Consider the following 19,770-nt stretch of genomic DNA (forward strand, 5'->3'; position numbering starts at 1 on the left):
AGAATATTGCTTTCGCCAGGTTAGCCCCCTTTTACATCCCTTGTCGGCATCGCTCAATCTACCTTAAAGGAGATTAATTTCTAGAAGATTTCACATAAAGCAGCCTGGAATTATTTTTAGCACTTTAATGGTTAAAATAAAGATAATCCAAAGTTTTTGGACTTTGTATGCAGTTCCCTTTATATATATATATATATATATATATATATATATATATATATATATATATATATATATATATATATATATATATACAAAGAATGATTGCTCTAGATATAGTATTTGTTCATTTCGACTTTAGAGTTTTTTTTGGAAAAATATTAATTATAACTTAGTACTTGTAGTTTGGGAAAAATAATTAATTAGTCCTTGTACGTAGTTTTAAAAATTATTATTTCATTTCTATATTTTTATATTCATTTATAACTTAATCATTTTCGTCCATCTCATTCTCTTTTCCATTTTTTTTAAATTTGTTTTAGTAAACTACAAGGTCTAAATTATAATTAACTATGTTTTTCCTTATTTGAACCTTTTCCTCTTCTAATTCTGTTCTATATATCCAAAATAATTATAACATATATTCTTTGACAAAAAATAGTAATTATATATATAGACACACACACACACAAAAATTACTATATATATTCTCCCACAACATCAAATAAAATATAAGGCTAATTGATAAAAAAAAATATCTTGAATTATTTTATCAATAGAAAATTAGTTTTTAACTCTTTTTTTAATCTGATTTAGGTCCCCTATCTTTCTTCTCTCTCCTTTTCTTTTTCTTTTTTTGATGAAAGGATGACATTGTAGATGAAAGAAAGGTTAGGAACTAAATTGAATTTTAAAAAAAAGGTAGAGACTAAATTCTTATTGATTGAAAGTTCAGGACAGATTTTGACCAATTAGCCAAAATAAATAATGAAAAATATAACTTAATTTGAAAAAAAGAAAAACCTGACAACACCAATAGTATTATTAAGATTGATCTTCGATCCAAACAATTAGTAGATCTTTAAAAAAATATGAAAAACATAGAGATTTCCGAGAACTTCTTCAATCTGGATTATCAACGTATAGGAATCGATTGCACAACATGCAATGGAGCTATCAATGGAAGAATATGCTGCCTTACTAGCTTCATTGATAAACAATCCTAATTAAAACGTGAATCAATGTCAATATTTTTCATCTAATTAAAAACAAATATCTCTCTTCTCTTTTATTTTTCAGAAGGAGAATAATTATAATGAACGGAAAAAACAAGCAATTAGGAAATAATCACATAGATGTAAATACAAGATCTTTACTTTATTTAATTTTTCATACATCACTTATAGATGATCTTAACCACTAGATATTCTTGATAAGAAAATTTTGCTTTCTGTGGCAACAAAAAGCCCTAGAAAAGGTGCCTCGTATGCTGACGAAAACAGCTTGGGTGCAAAAACGAGTAACTTTCCCACATCTCAACTTGGTCTCCCAAAGATTCAAGTGGAGCACCAAAATCAAAATGGGCGTCTAATCACCCCCAATCATCTCAGATGATTCCTCACCTTAGCGACCGCAGGACAGTCAAATCCCACAACAAATGGAATGGGGATTCAAGTATGAGATCATCGAGGGGCGTGTGCTCATGCATGTGATACAGAGATTGATGGGGGCGTGTGATATGGAGAAATTGCTTCATTATCTCTTTTCTTTCTATACCCACATGAAAATAATATTTTTTTTTTACATCATCGATCTTGCATTCCCGTTCATTCTTTCTTATAGTTTTCAAGATAAAAATTATCCTCCATCGAACCGAGGTTTGGAGTATTGTATATATGTTCCTCGAGAAAGAGCGAATAGCTCAATTTCCACGATATAAATGGAGACAGGCAAAACATGGCGTGTTGCTCATTTTTGTACCAAGTTGGATTATTGAATTAAAAGAAAAATTGAGGGTTGGAATCATATTTTAAAATCTGATCCGGTCTAGTAGACCTGAGATTCAGAGTTTAGATCAGATTGAATTTCAACAAAAATAAAAAAACAATTAACTCGATTCAGCTGAATCACTTAATTTATAATCCAGAATTAAATTATCTAATTTATAATCCAACTCAAAAGAATCTGAAGTAAAGTTTCAAAACTGCAAGTGGACATTGTTTTGGACACTTGTAGTAAAAGAATGAATAGCTAATAGCTGGATATGACCTTACCAAAGGGTAAGGGACTTGTAATTATGCTCCATAATAGAGAAAAAAAAGGTATGATGACAGGACTAAGTGGCCTGCAAGTGCAAATGCAGGGATGAGTGGGGGTAGTGACATGTCCCACAAGGTATATGTGCTGGAACTTCCAAGACAATTGTTAAAGATAGAAAATCAAAGGTATTCTTGCTCTTTCCATGTATTTCTTTATATTATTCCTCTATTTCCTCCCATTTTCACCTTAATTATAGAGATTTTTTAGATTAATTAGGTCTTGAAATATCCTCTACCGGAATCACTTTGTATTTAAGTTGATCACCAACGTTATCATATGAACTTGCATCGCAACATTTTGGTGGCAATCATTAGTTTTGATCAGGTATATCACTTAATGTTAATTGATAATTTTAAATTAATGTCTTTATTTATCCTAATCTTTTTGGTCAAAGCTATTTCTTACCCTATAAAGAAGTCAAAAGGCTTGGACCCAGTTTAGTCTTGACAAGACTCAGGTGGTGGCGATATTTTACCTTAAAAGATAGTCTAGAAATTTATGGAAATCGCTTTCGTTTTTATGTGAAAAATTGTGCTATCCTAGCAAACATTAGGAAAGCTACTTAATTGGCGAATTTGATTTGCTATAATAATTAAATTTTATTAACTGTGAAGACGAATATATATACTTTAGTCACAGCAATATATATAGCTTGATTGGTTTTGAATATATATACATTTATTTATTCAAAATATTTATAAAAACTTATATCTCTAATTGAACGATTTTTTGAGTAATTTTGGGTAAAAAGATTTTTAAGAAATTAGTTCAATTTAGTTTTAATTCCAAAATCAAATGGAACTGAAATAAATTAAACCAAACTAAGAAAACTTATTATAAATGAGAAGCTAAAAATCTATAAATTACAGTGGATTTATTTAATAATTAAAGATATAAAATCGATTGGATTCGTTTGATCCTGTTATTCAATTCGGTTTAATTTTTTTAAAAAAAATGGTTTAATTGTTTTTTTGTTCAAACCAAACAGTTTAATCTGATGATCACCCCCTGATTGATATTTAAAGAGGACCAGGGACAGTAGTGTCACTGGATTTGTCTTTCATGTCCACCCAGCTGAATGCTGACAATTAAAGAAGGAAAACGACAAGAGAAAAGCTTCTAAATTTATTTGAAATATCTAATGGGATTCAATAAACAATGGATCAATCATCATCAACAACCAAATCGTGGCCATATTTTCCACAGTTGTCAGTGACACTGGTTCCCTGTGGCAACCTGATGCTGTCTGGTCCAGAAGGAAATGCTATTGGAAAGTTGACACAATGATTTCGACCTTGCTTCATCAGAATTAATCATTGTCACAAAAATTGTGCAAGAAACTTCTTTCGGCATGAATTTATTTTTTTAGTTTAACTTGGATGTTTAGGTTAATTTACATGTATTTTGATTAATTTTATGGGTCATGAAGTTAATGATTATGTAAATTTTCCGTCGCTATCATATATACAATCATAAGACTCGAACCTGAAACTGTAGAAATCAACCTTCTGGCCTGAATTTATTGATAGGTTAGGTGTTAGTATACAGTTGGCAGAGGCAACTTGTGGAATCAGCAGTATTGGTTGACGATGAGTTGGGATTTGGACAAGTGACAGTCCAAGGTATGCAGATGCAATTAGAACCGGCAGTAAAGGGCTAACTGTTAGATATTCAGTTTGTGGGATAAAGTGGTAGCAAAATTGTGAGAAGTTTAAGTGATTTTCAGACATGGCTATTTGAGTGGAAAATATTTAAATTATAGGTGATGAGTTGTAATACTTTGGTATGACTGATAATGCTCTACAAAGTCATCAAGTTTATGGAAACATCCAAGAAAATACTAAATATGTATTGGAATAAGACCACTATTTTAGATTAATGAAATAAATAGTTGTAGATAAATACAAGCTAAAAACAAGAAAATACTGAGTCAAATGGGAATAGACTCGGCATAGGAGCTGAGATTTTTTAAGTGAAAATTTGACCTTGTGACACCAGGCATTAGGGAAGTTTTATCCATTAACCTAGAATATATAGAAATGGTTTTCAACAATTATTCAGTCTTAATCATTCATATCCATCACCCAAGTACGGTACGTTTGCTCAGTCACTTTTCCACCCTCTAGCATCCTTTTTTTTTCCTTTTTTTTCTGGGTATTGATAACCCTTTTACACTAGTTTGGTTCTTGCGATCACTATCCCTTCAGTTTCATGAGAAATTCGTATGCATTCATTCATGGCATCAAGATCTTATTTTCTGTGGAGTCAAGTTTGCATGTAATCATTGCTCAAAAGAGGGTTATTTAATATTTATACGTATCATTTATAGTTGTGTTCTCTGCATGAAGGACCTTCTTCCACTAGCCAATCTCTCGTTTCATTAATTCTCTCCACTGGTCATATGATTATTCTTCAAGTACTCTCCTTTTCATTAGTGTTTTCTAGCTAGCCAAGCTCTCCAACTAACTATTTATTTATAATTCACACATCTAATCCACAAATATGTTGTCTTGCATAGATCCAAATTACTTAAAGTTTCTTTTAATTCCACCTAAAACTCATTGTCTATAATTTAGACGAAAAGAAAGACGGGAAAATGCCCTAACTAGGGTGACCCTAAGCCTTTAAGCAAAGCACACATGCGTTTGTATTGGCTTTTGCAATTCTAATTGTACTGAGAAAGCCTATTTGCTTGACCAAAAAGTTTCAATTATTGAATCTCTCTACAAAGTCACTTACACTCAAAAAAGGTTAGTCAAAGATTCATTTCTTTAGCTCAACATTCACACGAATCCATATATCAGATCAATACTACACACACCCTTTGCTCTGCTTTACAGCTTTTCTTTTGGATTTCTTGTCTTTATGTATTTACTTAAATCTCAATAATCACGATACAAATAATAGAAAACGCATGAATGATGAGAAAAGAAGATGCACCCACCTTTTTCCAGTCAAAAGTATCGCTTGCTGTTTGATATATATATATATATATAGTTGTGATCAACCAGTGCTAGATTTTTGAAAAGTTTATGATCTCGTAAGAAAAATAGAATATTATACTTGGAGAGGGAACCAATAATCTAAATTAATCATTTGCTAGAAAAACCTTTAAGCACATAAAAAAGAACGAATGGGCAAATGGCACCGGCATTTCAATTCAGTTCGCCTCAGTTTTTTTTAGTTTTTTTTTTTGTGGGGAGATCTTCCTTCTACACAAAATAATAATATAAAAATAAAGTAAAAAGAAGGGGAAAGGGAAGAAAGAAAAGAAAGGGGATGTCACATTAATTAGTGCATTACCATTCACAATTGTATCCGACGGCATCTAATTTTCGCGACGCCACTTTTTCCGTCGTGTATGGTGTCGACCCTTTATTTTGATAAACGGGCCTCAGCCCAATGAAACTCCATTTTGTTGATTTTTGTTTAATTGTGTGTACATGGCTAATTAGCTACTTGCTTTACGGTTCTGTTTGAATAATTTTAATTTACTTCATTGGATAATTCTTGAGAGATTAATTACTCCAGAATTAATTACGAGGAGCCCAGTTCCCAACATAACATGTCATGTCCTATCATAATCTGATCATTGATACAATCGAAAGTTTATCCCAAAGGACCCAAACCTGAAAAATAGAAATATAGAAATTAACCCATCCTTTTTTTTGTCTTTGGAGGAAGCTTTCATGACTTTTGGACGTTTGTAGGATTCTTCCACTGGACAAGTCGTTCTTCCCCCAGGCTTTAATTTGTTTTCGTTCTGGAATGTGTGTTGTGCCCAGGAAACTTCTCTTAAGCCTCCAGCATAAATTCGATTTACTTTCTATATATTGCTTCCTTGCCAGTTAATATATATTTGGGATTTCAGAGATCTCAATCAATATTCCATGGAATGAGGCTGAAACCAAGAAATGATCAGGAGTGACTGCCCCTTATTTTATAATCCAAGCTAGGCTTAATTATAAGATAAAAAAGAAAACCCTAAAATATTGTATCATCAGCAAACAATAAACAAAACGTGGCTTATTAGTGTTTGGGAATTTTTTTAAGAATTAAAAAAAAATATTTTAAATTATTTTATATTTTTTCATATTATTTTAATATGCTAGTATTAAAAATAATTTTTTAAAAATAAAAATATTATTCTAATATGTTTTCAAACAAAAAAACATATTTTAAATGAAAATAATTTGGGATGGAATGGCGTGTTTGTGCCATGCTCTCAAATAAAAATTATTATTATTTGTGTATTTTATTCAAAAGCACGGGTGCAAACGGAGTCGCGCAATGGAGTCTTTTTTATATTGATGATGGAGGATGATTAGTCCCCAACTGGAGAAAAGTATGCAGGCTCCGTATACCCAAAAAAATCTTATTCCAAATAATAGTTTATTGATGAAAATTGCTTATCCATCAAGGATAATATCCCACTATTTTAATCCTTCTTCCATACATAACCCTCAAGCCAATGGCTAATTCGATATATGCTTAATCCATGATCAGTGAAAATCACACTCAATAATCCAGACTCTGGAGTTTTTTTATGACTGGCGAAATATGTCACTCTCACTCTTTAATTATGAGCATGATTTATCAATTAACCAGCGTGATTCTTAGTCTTTAAGTAACAATTTAAGATCGATCGACCTCTAGAAACATCATTATCTTGCACAAGTCGAACCAGTAGAAGGCAGGGAAGAAACTAAATTATTCGAGTAATATATTCTATAATGCTAGAAGAAGGCACACAATTTCCTTCATCAACTTTTGCATAGTGCCTTGAATGAGTACCCCCACCATTAACAGAAGGCTTGAGGGAGAATCAGATAAGTCTTTTACCAATGCATGAACGAGAGCAGACATGAACGAATCATTTCACCAATAGAAATGTTGCATAAAAATGCATCCAATTCATTCTTCTCCAAGATGACAAGGTAACTTCTTTTTTATAAACTACGAGGAAGTCGATCAATTCAGTTCATCTTCCACCATCAGATAATTGAAACCGACTTTAACTTGGGTGCAATGTGACACCGCCAGCTTTAGGAGAAGAAAACGTGGACGGAGACAAGATCTTGAATCTCTCCGTCTTTGAAAATTGCTTGTTGGATAATTGATGAACACATTTGACTTCTGGGGCAGGCAAATGCTGTAATCTTAGTCATATAGCAACGGGAATTTGCAGTGACAGACTGAGGTGATATTGCATCTATTGGTGGAGGTGAAAATCCAGTGCGGCTAATGCATGGTTGTTGATGTATAGATTAGGAGAACAGATCTAGACTAGCTTCAAAATAAATTTCCCATCCAAGTTGACATGGAAGGCGTAAAATTACAGAGACTCCAGCCTGATACTCCCGACTGTCACATGCTCAAATATGTAATATGAAAATACCGATGACAAGAACTAATGACAGGGTTGAGTCTTTTCTTCTTCTTTTTTCTCTTGATTAATAGACAGAATATGTTATATCCAGAGAAAATGTTGCCATCTAAAACTAAGAACATAAAGATGAAACAGATCACATAGAATCTAACCTCTACCCCAACTCATATTACACGCTGAAAGCTTTTGAAAGTGACTATAACTTGGTAAAGAAATTAAGTGGAGTCCTTTTTTAATGGGAAAAAACTGAACAGCTACCCTTTTGAGTGAGAAAATGTCATATGCATTGGAGATACACCAATTTTTGCGTGATTATTCTTGTCAGACTCAACTCAAGAACTAACCGAGAAAAGAATATGGGGGTGGCGAGTCACAGAGTCAATTATTTTTATTAAAAATAGTATCGTTTAGTTCTTTTTCTTTTTCTTTTTTTTGTATAGATACGATGGAGTTTGAACTGGGTTTTATCAGGTGAATTAAATTGTAAAAATCTAGTTGATAAATTAGATTTTACAAGAAACAGTATCTTATCTGATTCGATCAAAAAACATCATGTCTAGTCTGAGTATCTCTGAGTCATTCCGCTGGACTAGGCGAGGTTTAGCAAAATGGATATGAGGACGAGAACGTAAAAGAAATTTGCAACGTGAAAGAGAGGGTAAGACTGAAAGGAAGTCTAGTTCTGAGGATGAAACTGAAGTTTAACCTAAATTAGATTACTGAGGTGAGTGGCCGATGTTTTGTGCGCGGGGTTCTGTTCAAGCCGCTAAGCCAGGCCAGGCCTAAGAGTTGATCCATAAGAAGCAAGTTGGCCCATTCCCTCTCGGCTTTCCTATGAAGTCCTTAGCCACAAGATAGCCAGTGATCCAGCCAGTTGTGAGCAAAGCCCATTCTGTACCAGCTCAGAATCGGCATGGTTTCCTTTGCTAGCTTAACTTCATTTTTGACGAATGGAGATTTTCGTTTTTGGCCCAAAAAGTTTGAGATTTTTAAATTTATCCTGAAAATGGAGAAGGAAATCTTTAAATAAGGGTATAAATTAGTTGTGCTGAAGCTGAGAGTTAGTTTTTGGTAGCTGAGCCTTACCTACCCTGTACGTGATTGGATTTAGCCCTTTTTTTATGAGGTTAGTTGTAACCTTAGGGCTCAAAAAACCTATTTTTTACCCACGCTATCTATTGCTTCAATTAAATAAGATGGTTTATCGTAATTTACGTGATCTAAGTATATAATGGTCAGCAAAAAATTGATATTTACCCTAATTTTTAGAAAGTACATCAAGAATTCAAACCATTTGAAGCACTATTTGGAGAGGACTGTAAAATATGAAGTTGATATTGATATAATTAGCATGATTAAGAGTTTTTTTTTTTGTATTATGGTAATAATTGTTTTTTAAAATATTTTTTATTTTTTAAAATTTATTTTTGATACCAATACATTAAATATAAAAATATAAAAAAATAATCTAAATAAATAAAATAATTTTTTAAAAAAAACTTTTAAAATAAAAAAACAGAGAGAGAGAGAATAAATAATAATAATAAAAAAAGAGCTCTACGGAAAATAACGCTTCCATTTTTGTCTTCAAAATTACCATTATTCCTTTTTCACTTTCTAATGAGCCTTGGACCCGTCTTAAGGTCTCTTGTTAGGACTTAGAAGTCTAAGCATCCATCACCCCTGTTCGAGATAACTAGAAGCTGTCTATTTTCTTACTTGAAGATTTTGAAATCCCAGCAAACTGATTAGTGATTACTCTTCAAAGTTAGTGTGAAGACCCTTAAAGCTATTCAATCAAACTATTTACGTCAAAATTAGGTTGGCTTGAACACCTTTTAGAAGTTTGAATTCCTTGCATAGAAGCCATTGTTTTCATCTTCTGCTTGTTTGGTAAGGACTCATGTCGCCATCAATGGCGTTCACTTTCTTGACAAATTAATTCGGCCAAGTTTCCACACAGCTCGGTATAGAAGTGGGTGGTGGCTCCCACGGCCGCATGCCTGACTTTTGACTCTTTTTCCTTCGTTTCATCAAATACCATCTCTAAAATGTGTGAACTTACGCTGCAATGTCCGAGAAACTTCTCTAGTAACGCAAGGCAGGAAACAAGCATTTGGAAAGTTGATAAAAAAGCGACAGAAATTGTGACGAAAAAAGATGCCGAAATTATACACGATCATGTAAATAAAGGAAAATTAATAGAATGTATAAGTACTCTTATGATACTTTTGATTAAGTGTTGAAGTAATTATTTAAAAATATATATGGTATTTTTAAGTTTGAAATTTGTATAAGTCTATATTATCTTGTGCTTGATTTTTATTAAATAAATAAGGATGATGAGATTCGAACTCATGACCACTTAATCATCAAGGCTCTGATATCATATCCAAAAATCAATTCAACCCAAAAACTTAAGTTTTTAGATGAGATCTCAAAATATGATTTATATTATTCTCTATCAATAAAGAATTTTTTAATCTATGTTAAAATTTTAAAATTAATTTTTGTATAAATAAAAAAATAAATTTTTTTATTAATTTTTTTTTTACTGGACCAGAAATTCTTTATATATAACATAATTTTTGTATCTCCATTAATCATAAATATACTTGGCCCACTTCTAAAGTTCAATAAACTCTAAGCTTTAATTATTATTTAATTTAAAAAATCTACATGCATGATTGCTCACTTTAAAGATATTTTTCTAAAAGTAAATTCTGGACAGTTGAATTTTATATAAGTAATTTCTTTTATGAGTGATTACAAACTAAATATAAATTCATTTCTAAAATCGGGTTTTTTCATTTACTCGATTTAAATTAACTAATCACCGAGTTGATTCGTTTTTCGAGATGGCACAATTTCTTTTTTATTTACTTTTCCCTCTAAAGCAAATCAAGATTGCCTATAACTTTCTCATTTCCCAGACCACACAAACCACTATATAAAGGGTAGCCAAGACCATCCAAAATGCTCACACACACTCGAGAAAAATACTTATATAGCTTGTAACCATGGTCCATCAGAAGAAACTTGTGGAGGAGGTATCTGGCTGGCTAAGAACCTTTGATGATGGCTCGGTGGACCGGACATGGACCGGACCGCCTGAGGTCACGTTCATGGCAGAGCCAGTGCCTCCACATGAGGAATTCAAAGAGGGTGTTGCCGTACGTGATGTCACCATTGATGAAAAGTCTGGCCTTAGAGTTAGAATTTATCTACCACAACATGAGCCTCACTACACAGATAATCATAATAAGCTTCCTATAATTGTCCATTTTCACGGGGGTGGTTTTTGCATTAGCCAAGCTGATTGGTACATGTATTATTACATGTACTCTAGGCTTGCTAGGTCAGCTTCAGCAATTGTTGTCTCGGTCTACTTAAGGCTAGCCCCCGAGCATCCCCTCCCAGCTGCAATTGATGATGGCTTCTCTGCCCTCATGTGGTTACGTTCATTAGGACAAGGACATGACTCTTATGAGCCATGGCTTAATAATTATGGAGATTTCAACAGGGTTTTTCTTATTGGAGATAGCTCAGGGGGGAACTTGGTGCACCATGTGGCTGCACGTGCTGGTCATGTGGATTTGAGTCCGGTAAGACTTGCCGGAGGCATTCTAGTCCATCCTGGATTTGTCCGGTCAGTGAGGAGCAAATCCGAGATGGAGCAAACAGAGTCGCCTTTCTTAACCCTAGACATGGTGGACAGGTTCTTGAAGTTGGCATTGCCAAAAGGGTGCACCAAGGACCACCCTTTTACGTGTCCAGTGGGGCATGCAGCACCACCGCTGGACGGCCTTAATCTTCCACCATTCTTGCTTTGTGTGGCGGAGACTGACCTGATTAGGGACACCGAGATGGAGTACTATGAGGCCATGAGAAAGGCTAATAAGGATGTGGAGTTGCTAATTAATCCTGGAGTGGGTCACAGTTTTTATCTTAACAAGATTGCTGTTGATATGGACCCACATACTGCTGCACAAACTACTGGTCTCATGGAAGGGATCATAGAGTTCATCAAGAAGCACTAAAATTAATATTTCCCAGTACGTTTAGTTGATAATAATTATATGTTTAATTAGCCAAGTGATCGTAGGCAAGGCAGATCGTTGGAGTGCACGTTTAGTTGATAATAATTATATGTTTAATTAACCAAATGATTATAGGCAAGGCAGATCGTTGGAGTACTAGAGATCTTCTCCCATCTCCCTTCTTAATTAATGTTGTTTTATGAACTCTTTCTCTGTGTTATTAATAATATTGATATTATTGTAGTTACATATTTCTATTATTGTATTATTATTTTTTTTATCTTTATTAATATATTCTTAATTTTATGTAATAAGCAATAATACTGATATTTTTCATAGGAAACGCATTGTTGTTAAAATCATGAATTGACTCATAAATAAAATCGTATGATTTTATGAGTCAATATGTATTTCATGTGCAAAATCAAACTAAAAACTCAAAAACCATTAAAATTAGAATTGACTCGTGCAAAATCGATAAATTTAGTCTGATTTTACAAGTTCAATAAATTTATGATATAAACCAAGTCAGATCTGAATTTGGCCTTAAAATATCTGCTGACCAATTTTGCAAGATCAAACATATCTTTAAACCGTACATTGAATCGAGTTGAAATTTTACAAGAAAATATTAAACACATGAAATTATATTATGGTAAGTTTTCAGGTTAAATGAAATTCAATAACACATTGTTTGAGATGGTCAAAGTTACTATCTGGATCTCCAAGTGAAGTTTGAGAACATATTTGATAATCTTTCAAACTAGACTACCATGTACTATTTGAGACATATTTGGATATACAGGTGAAGTGTTGTTGCTATTCATGTTGGGTTGGGAACTAGATATCTCAAGCTTTCCAACCATATATGGTAGGCCCAATCATTCATGTAGACAAGAGAGAACAGTGTGTTTGAAATCAGGACTGAAATCTATCAAGAATATGCAAAAATTAGATATTTGGGCTACGTGGAGGATTTTTTGCATATAGACTTTGTTTTTATTATCCTATTTTATTTATTTATTTAATGTTGAAAACAATTTTTAATTTGGGTTTATTATGGCCCATTAGACATTGTTTAGGGGTTTATTTTATTATTGGACTTGTGTTAGTTAATTATTAGTTTAAACTCATTAATTAGCTTGCAATTCAAAAGAGGTCTATTAGAACTTGTTGTGATGAGAACTACTAAGTTGTCACAAGGTTCTTGTGTACTTCCTACGATTCAGTGATTCCCCCCTGAATGTGGAAAGTTTTGTTCTTAGATATTTTATTTCTCCACATTATTAATTTCTTAATTCATACTATCTATCTCATTTTATTTAGAACACTTATTGATATAATGTTGTTGAATCTCTTTATCAGATTTTAATGTAATTTAATTTCTTAGCTGAAATTGCTAATATATAATTTATTAAAAAAATTTACTTATAATTTTATGATTTTACTATCCGAATTTACTATGTATTTTTAATGTCATGTTAGAAAAATATTTTTGACATCCTTTATAGGAAGATAAGTACAAAAATACCCAAGTTGTGTTCAGTTAATATTTTAGAATAAAAAAAATAGATAGTGAAGAGACATAAATAAATTTTATTAGAATAACAAGAAATAGTTACATTAAATAAATTTATTTCTATAATGATTTTAGAGTGAATTTATATATTTTTAAAATAAAAATGACATAAAAACATGGCATTTCCTTATCTAATATTTTCATCTCTTTTATTTTAAGATGAGAGTAAAATATTATCTAAAACTATAAAGAAATCATAAGATCGATAAAGAGACATCAACTTGTATTGATTTTATTTAACTTAATTTGTTCATATATAGTATTAGTTTCTTAATTATTATTATTATTATTATTATTATTATTATTATTATTATTAGAGAAGGGGATTGAAAAAATAATCTGCGCGGTTGGAATATTTAACAAATAATTTGGAATTGTGAATTCAAAACTTATAATAAACAGTTTTCGTACATCCAAATTATCCAAGAATAGCGAGATATTGTCAGGCTCAATTGCTTGGGTGGGGGGTTAGTACTACTTCGTGCAGAAACAATAGAGGTAAAGCCATTTTTTAAGAGACAAAAAGAGAGAGAGAGAGGTGAAGCAGATAAAGCTTGTTCTTTGGGCTCCAGCAGGTCTCTTTCACCATCTTTGTGTGGGTTGGGCTGTCCTCGTCATGACAGGACCTACATCTTTTGTTCATTTTCATTTTTATTTTTATTTTTTTCTTCTTTGATTTGACGATATACTTATATTTTTCACATTAATTAATACGGTATATTTTTTTTAAAAAAAAGTTGTTATTAGTAATGCATTGTTGAAAAGAAAAAATCAACTGGATTAAAACAAGTTTTTCACCACTAAAAAATCAATAAATACAAATAGAAATACTGAAAGAATATTTTTATTGGTAAATTATTGAAGGATTTTATCGATGAAAATATTTTTTTGATATTTACCGAGAGAATTATAGTGAAAAAAATAATTAAAATAAAGTAAAAAAATAATAATATGCTATTTTTATTCACAGAATTAATAACCAAATTTTTTTAAAAATGGAATGGTAGTGTAAATAGTAAAAAAAAAAAGAAAAAATCTGTCAATAAATCTAAAGATTTTAATAGTGTTTACATTTTTTTTTTTTTTTCTTGCTTCGATAACTGAAGTTTTTGACATTTTTGAATTATCTTGTTGCTGCATCATCGATCCAGCAACAGCAAGAGATTATCTTCAACCGTGGCCACAATTTCATTGCGGTACGGTGGCAGCCTGGCAGGCAGACCGATGCTTTTGGGTGGCTCCACCATGCAGATAGGGCTAAAAAAACATATAGCCCACGTAGGGTACTATAGCAATTTTGAACCACCACCTGGGTGTAGACATCACATGATATGTACAAAAAGATTTACCATAAATATTAAGAAAATATGATAGAAGTGTATATAAGTACCAGTTGGATCCATCAGCTGTTACTGTGAAACAAACATTTTAATTTAATAATTTAAATTATTAGATAAAATTTTATGATATAATTTATATTATTTTTTAATATATTTTTTTAAATAAAAAATTTTTAGACTTGAAACTTGCACAGATCCATTTTATTTTTATCAAATAAATAATAATTGTGAGATTCAAATTCGTAACCGTTTGATTATCAAAACTCTGGTAACATGTCAAATAATTATCTTAACTCAATAGTTTAAGTTGTTAGGTGAGATCTCAGAATATAATTTATATTATTATCTAACTATTATTTTCGCAGCAATTACTTTTTAAAATATTTATTTTTAATATCATTCTATCACAACAAAATAATATAAAAATATCAAAAATATATATATAATTAAAAATAAAAATATATATACTCTTGAAAAAACATCCAAGAACAAACTACTTAAATGGATTTTAATTTAAAATAACAATTTAGTGACTCGTGTAAGTTATTGAAGAAATGTCATGAATCCTGCTATGGTTGGGCGTGTATTCTTTAATGATGGCAACGATGAGGGAGAATGACACGTTCCTACTTTTTTAATAGACACCGTACATAAAAGTCTTTAATGGATCTCTCTCTGGAATCTTTTAAGTTTCAAAATTAATTAATTTAGGATTTCCCAATTCCCACCTGATAATAACTTAAAGTGTGCACATAATTAGCATTAACACACAAAAAAAATATATAATTTTCCATAAAATCATCATCTATTTAGAGAGTATCCGGTAACGTGGTTACAGTTATTTTTCAAATAACTTTTCATGTCAAAATATATGCCAATAATATTTTTTTAGTTTTTAAAAATTATTTCTAATATCAGCACATCAAAACGATTTAAAATATATTAAATTTTAACAAAAAAATTAAAATTTTTAGAAACATAATTTGCACCGCGTTACCAACCATATTCTTAGCTTCCAAGAGGTCTGGGTTAGCTCTTTAACTGGTTTGCACTGCTTATTGGATATTAAGACAGTTCAGAATAATTTAGAATATCTAAGTATATTGATCATCACGAAATCATGGATTATCAATTAAAATCACTGGATTAGAATCCAATTGAATTTATTTATCCTGTAGAATTTAAAGAAAACATGGTATGTACATATCAATTCAAGCTAGTTATTATTTTTTTAATTTGAAATTATGTTAGCGGTTCTTTTCAACTTTTCGTTTTAAAATGCATTGAAATTTTTTTAAAAAACAATATGAAAATATTAAAAAAAATATTTTGAAACAAAAAAATTAAAATAAAATTTAATTTTTTTTCAAAACATTTTTAAAATGTAAAAACAAACAGACTTTTAATGTTTAACGATTTCTCACTTAAATGTTTTTCTCTTCTTATTTTTCTCATTATATTTTTTATATATAATTTCAAAGGTTTAAGGTGGTTTTATATAGGATTTTTATCTTTATCTAACTAAGAAAAGAATTAATAATTAATCTAACTATCTCCTAAACATACTAAAACTCTCTATTAAATATTGATTCTAACATTGCAAGTTCTAATAATATTATATAAAACTCTTGAAATCTAAATTCTACTAACAATAAAGTCCCATCCGATATTGAATTCTATATATTAACTCATGTTGTTCCCAAAAAGTTGATTTGCACCACATTTTTATGTCAACCTCTTATAGCCATCCATATACTTTCTATCATTCTTGTTCTATACTTTTCTAATGAGGTGGCTTGTCAAAATTTATTATCGAAAACCAATTACAACAAATAATTTGAAAATAACTCCAGTCCTTTGATTAATGGGTGTGTTGGCTATCAAACATCATGATATATAGACTTTGCTCCAATAATAATAATAATGAGATGATAAAAGCAAAGATATTAAATGAAGGGATAACGTTGATTGACCTGAAATTATAACTCGATTTAAAGTTATTAAAATTAAATTTTTAATAGATTTGGTATAATTTATTGACTCATCAGGATCAACTTGAAACTGGCTACACCTTTTTGAGACCTGATTTATTTTTTTGCAATATTAGAATAGATTTGATATAATTTATTGACTCATCAGGGTCAACTTGAAACTAGCTACACCCTTTTGAGACCTAAATTATTTTTTTGCAATATTAGACTTTGCTCCAATAATAATAATGAGATGATAAAAACCAAGATATTAAATGAAGGGACGGAGTTAATTGTCCTGAAATCATAATTTAATTTAAAGCTATTAAAATAGAATTTTTAATTGATTTTGTAAAATTTATTTGATCCATCGGGTCAACTTGTAAACCGGCTACACCCATTAGAGACCTGATTTATTTTTTACAAATTTTTTTTCCAAAGAAAACAAGAAATTGAATCAATTAACAGTCAATTTGAAATGTTAAATCCACGAATAGTTATGTAAACCTGTTTTTCTGTATAGGTTTTTTTTTTTTGTCAGATTGTTTCCACCGAACAAAGAAGTCAAATCAATTAATAGGCAATTTGAAATGTTAAATCAATGAATAGGTAGGAAAACCTGTTTTTCTTATAGCATGTCAGGAGGGACAAAAACAAATTCTCGTTTGCCACGCGTACATGGGAACAGCGGGGGGGGGGGGGGGGGGGGGGGGGGTTCCCGAGCTCGGCTAAATTTAAGTGTGCCAGTGTGCCAGTATATACCATTTTTTTATTTTTATTGGTTATTAATTTATATTAAAACTTATTATATAATTATTAGAAGTAGTTTTTGTTTTTTTTAATATATTATTAAAAATCTAATAGTATATGCTATATACTTAAGAAAAAAAAAATCTAGCGCGGTTATCTTGACCAATCTATAACTCAAGCCTTGACAAGTAGCTTTAATTTTGTCTCAAATTAATTCTTGAATTAAGTTTTAAAATTATAATAATAATAATTTTTAATTTTACAAGTTTTTATTGAATAATTTTAGAATTGAGAGTTTTTTATAATGATATTTTATATAAAAAAAATATTACTTCTAGAAACATGTTAAATTCACTAAAAAAATTATATAAAGATAAATTTATTTTTTGAACTGAATATTTTAATTGTGGAGGCACGAGGTTTGAAGAATCATACGTGCTAAGAAACTTTTATAAGGCCATGTTTATTTTTGGGATATCACTTTCTAAACTTTCATGTGTTTGCCTGTCATTAGAAAAGTTGGTCAACTGAAAACACTTTCCAATCAAAGGAAAATTTGACTTGGTTTAAAGAAAAATGTTTTCCTGGAAAATTTGGACGGAAAACACTTTCCGGAAGTTGTAAAAAATTTAGAAATGTCATATTATTTGCTGATTATATTAAATTTTGTCCTCATTTTTTTTATTGTTACTTATTTTATTTGAAATAATTTGTGAAATGTTAATTATTATTATTTTAATTTCTTCATCTTTTATTTTTTAATTTTTTAGATTTGATCTCTATTATTTTGATTATTATTTATTTTATTTGAGATAATTTATGAAATTATATTTTTTTTTCAATTTCATTCTATTAACTTTTTAATTTGTAAGATTTTTTTATTATTATTGTAATACTCTTGAGAAAAATAAAACATTAATAAGTTATTTTCCAGCTCATTTTTCATGATATAACCAAATATTGAAAAGTGTTTTCCAACTTATTTTTTATTACACTACTAAATATAAGAAAATAATTCATTTTTTTAGAATTTATTTTTTAAAAAAAAATACTTTTCAGCAAATAAACAGGATTTAAGATAAGTTGATAAGGGTGAAATGAAAACATGTGTAGAGAGGCATATGAGATTTCGATTTCACGAGCCCAGGAATTTTAGGATTCCAAGCATTTATTTTTATTAAAATTATTTTTTAGTTTTAAATTATTTTTCTTTTAATATTACTGATATTAAAAATAATACCTTTTAAAGATATACTTTAAAAAACGACTCCTATACTCTCCAATACATACTGCTCGGAAGGTCAAGAATATGAGCGTTCTGCTCTCCTGTGCGATGACTTTGTTTTTTATTAAAATGATTTTATTTTACTTTTTTTTAATAAAATAATAACTTGTCTAGGCTCAATTTTTACATTTAGAATTGTAGAAAAAAGCAAACCGGTTGAATAGATCTAAGTTTGAGTAGTCGTCTTATGTCCTTTCATAGACCCACACAAGTAACTTGTTTATAATGCTAACCGAATATTAAGTTGTAAAATAAGACAAGAATGTATATTGGAGCTCTTCAGATAATTTGTATTTAATTATACAGTAATAAGATTATTTCTTGTAAGAAAATCTTTTGAAAACAAATTTGGAAAAAAAAGGCAACAATCTCATCCAAATTGATTGATATCTAATGAAAAATATCTCAAATATAATTTCATTTATTTAATTACAATTAAATTTAAAGGAAAAAAACAATCGTTGAACAAAAAAAAACCTTTTAATATATATATATATATATATATATATATATATATATATATATATATATTATCTTTGGCAGTTCCAGAAGGTCATTTTTAGATCTAAATCAAATTATTATTTTCTTGGTATAATTCGTAGCATAATCATATTAATTTTGTGTCAATATTGTTGATTTGCATGTGTGGATAACCATGTGCTATATCATATTATCATGTACGGATGCGTTTAAATGTGCACATTTTTTGGAACACTAAGAATTTTCAGTGATTTTTTTTAAAGAAAGTGGTAGGAATATTTTACCATGGTGGCAAACAGGAAAAAAAAAAAAGGACACAGCACAGAACACCCACCAAATGTGAAAGTGGACGAGCAGGCTACAGACAAAAAAGCTATAAACAATATCATGAAGGACAAATAAGAGGGTAACTGGCAGGCAAAAACGTCAAAAGTAGTGAGTGGATGCATCCAAATATCATACCTCGGATTTCATCTAGAAATTTAAGTCTCGGTATTTATCTAAAAATTAAAAATTATAAGTTCAAATTATTTCTTGATAGGATAATCAAGCTTTAATGACTAACCAAAAAAAAAAAAGGATAAGTTAAAAAAATAATATAAATTATATTTTAAAATCCTAACAAGCAACTTAAACTTGACTACAGCCCGTGCTACGCCGCAGTGCAATTATGCTTTG

The 19,770-nt window shown here is 30.2% G+C and overlaps 1 protein-coding gene across 1 annotated transcript; it reads left to right on the forward strand.

The window, feature by feature from the left end:
- The first annotated feature begins 10,645 nt into the window (after positions 1 to 10,645).
- LOC133700467 (carboxylesterase 15-like) lies at positions 10,646 to 11,935 on the forward strand. Its single transcript, XM_062124005.1, has one exon. The coding sequence runs from the start codon at positions 10,669 to 10,671 to the stop codon at positions 11,686 to 11,688; it is 1,020 nt and encodes a 339-aa protein (XP_061979989.1). The 5' UTR covers positions 10,646 to 10,668; the 3' UTR covers positions 11,689 to 11,935.
- Positions 11,936 to 19,770: the final 7,835 nt, after the last annotated feature.

The sequence above is a fragment of the Populus nigra genome, chromosome 8 (genome assembly GCF_951802175.1).
Source record: "Populus nigra chromosome 8, ddPopNigr1.1, whole genome shotgun sequence".
Classification (NCBI taxonomy): Eukaryota; Viridiplantae; Streptophyta; class Magnoliopsida; order Malpighiales; family Salicaceae; genus Populus; species Populus nigra.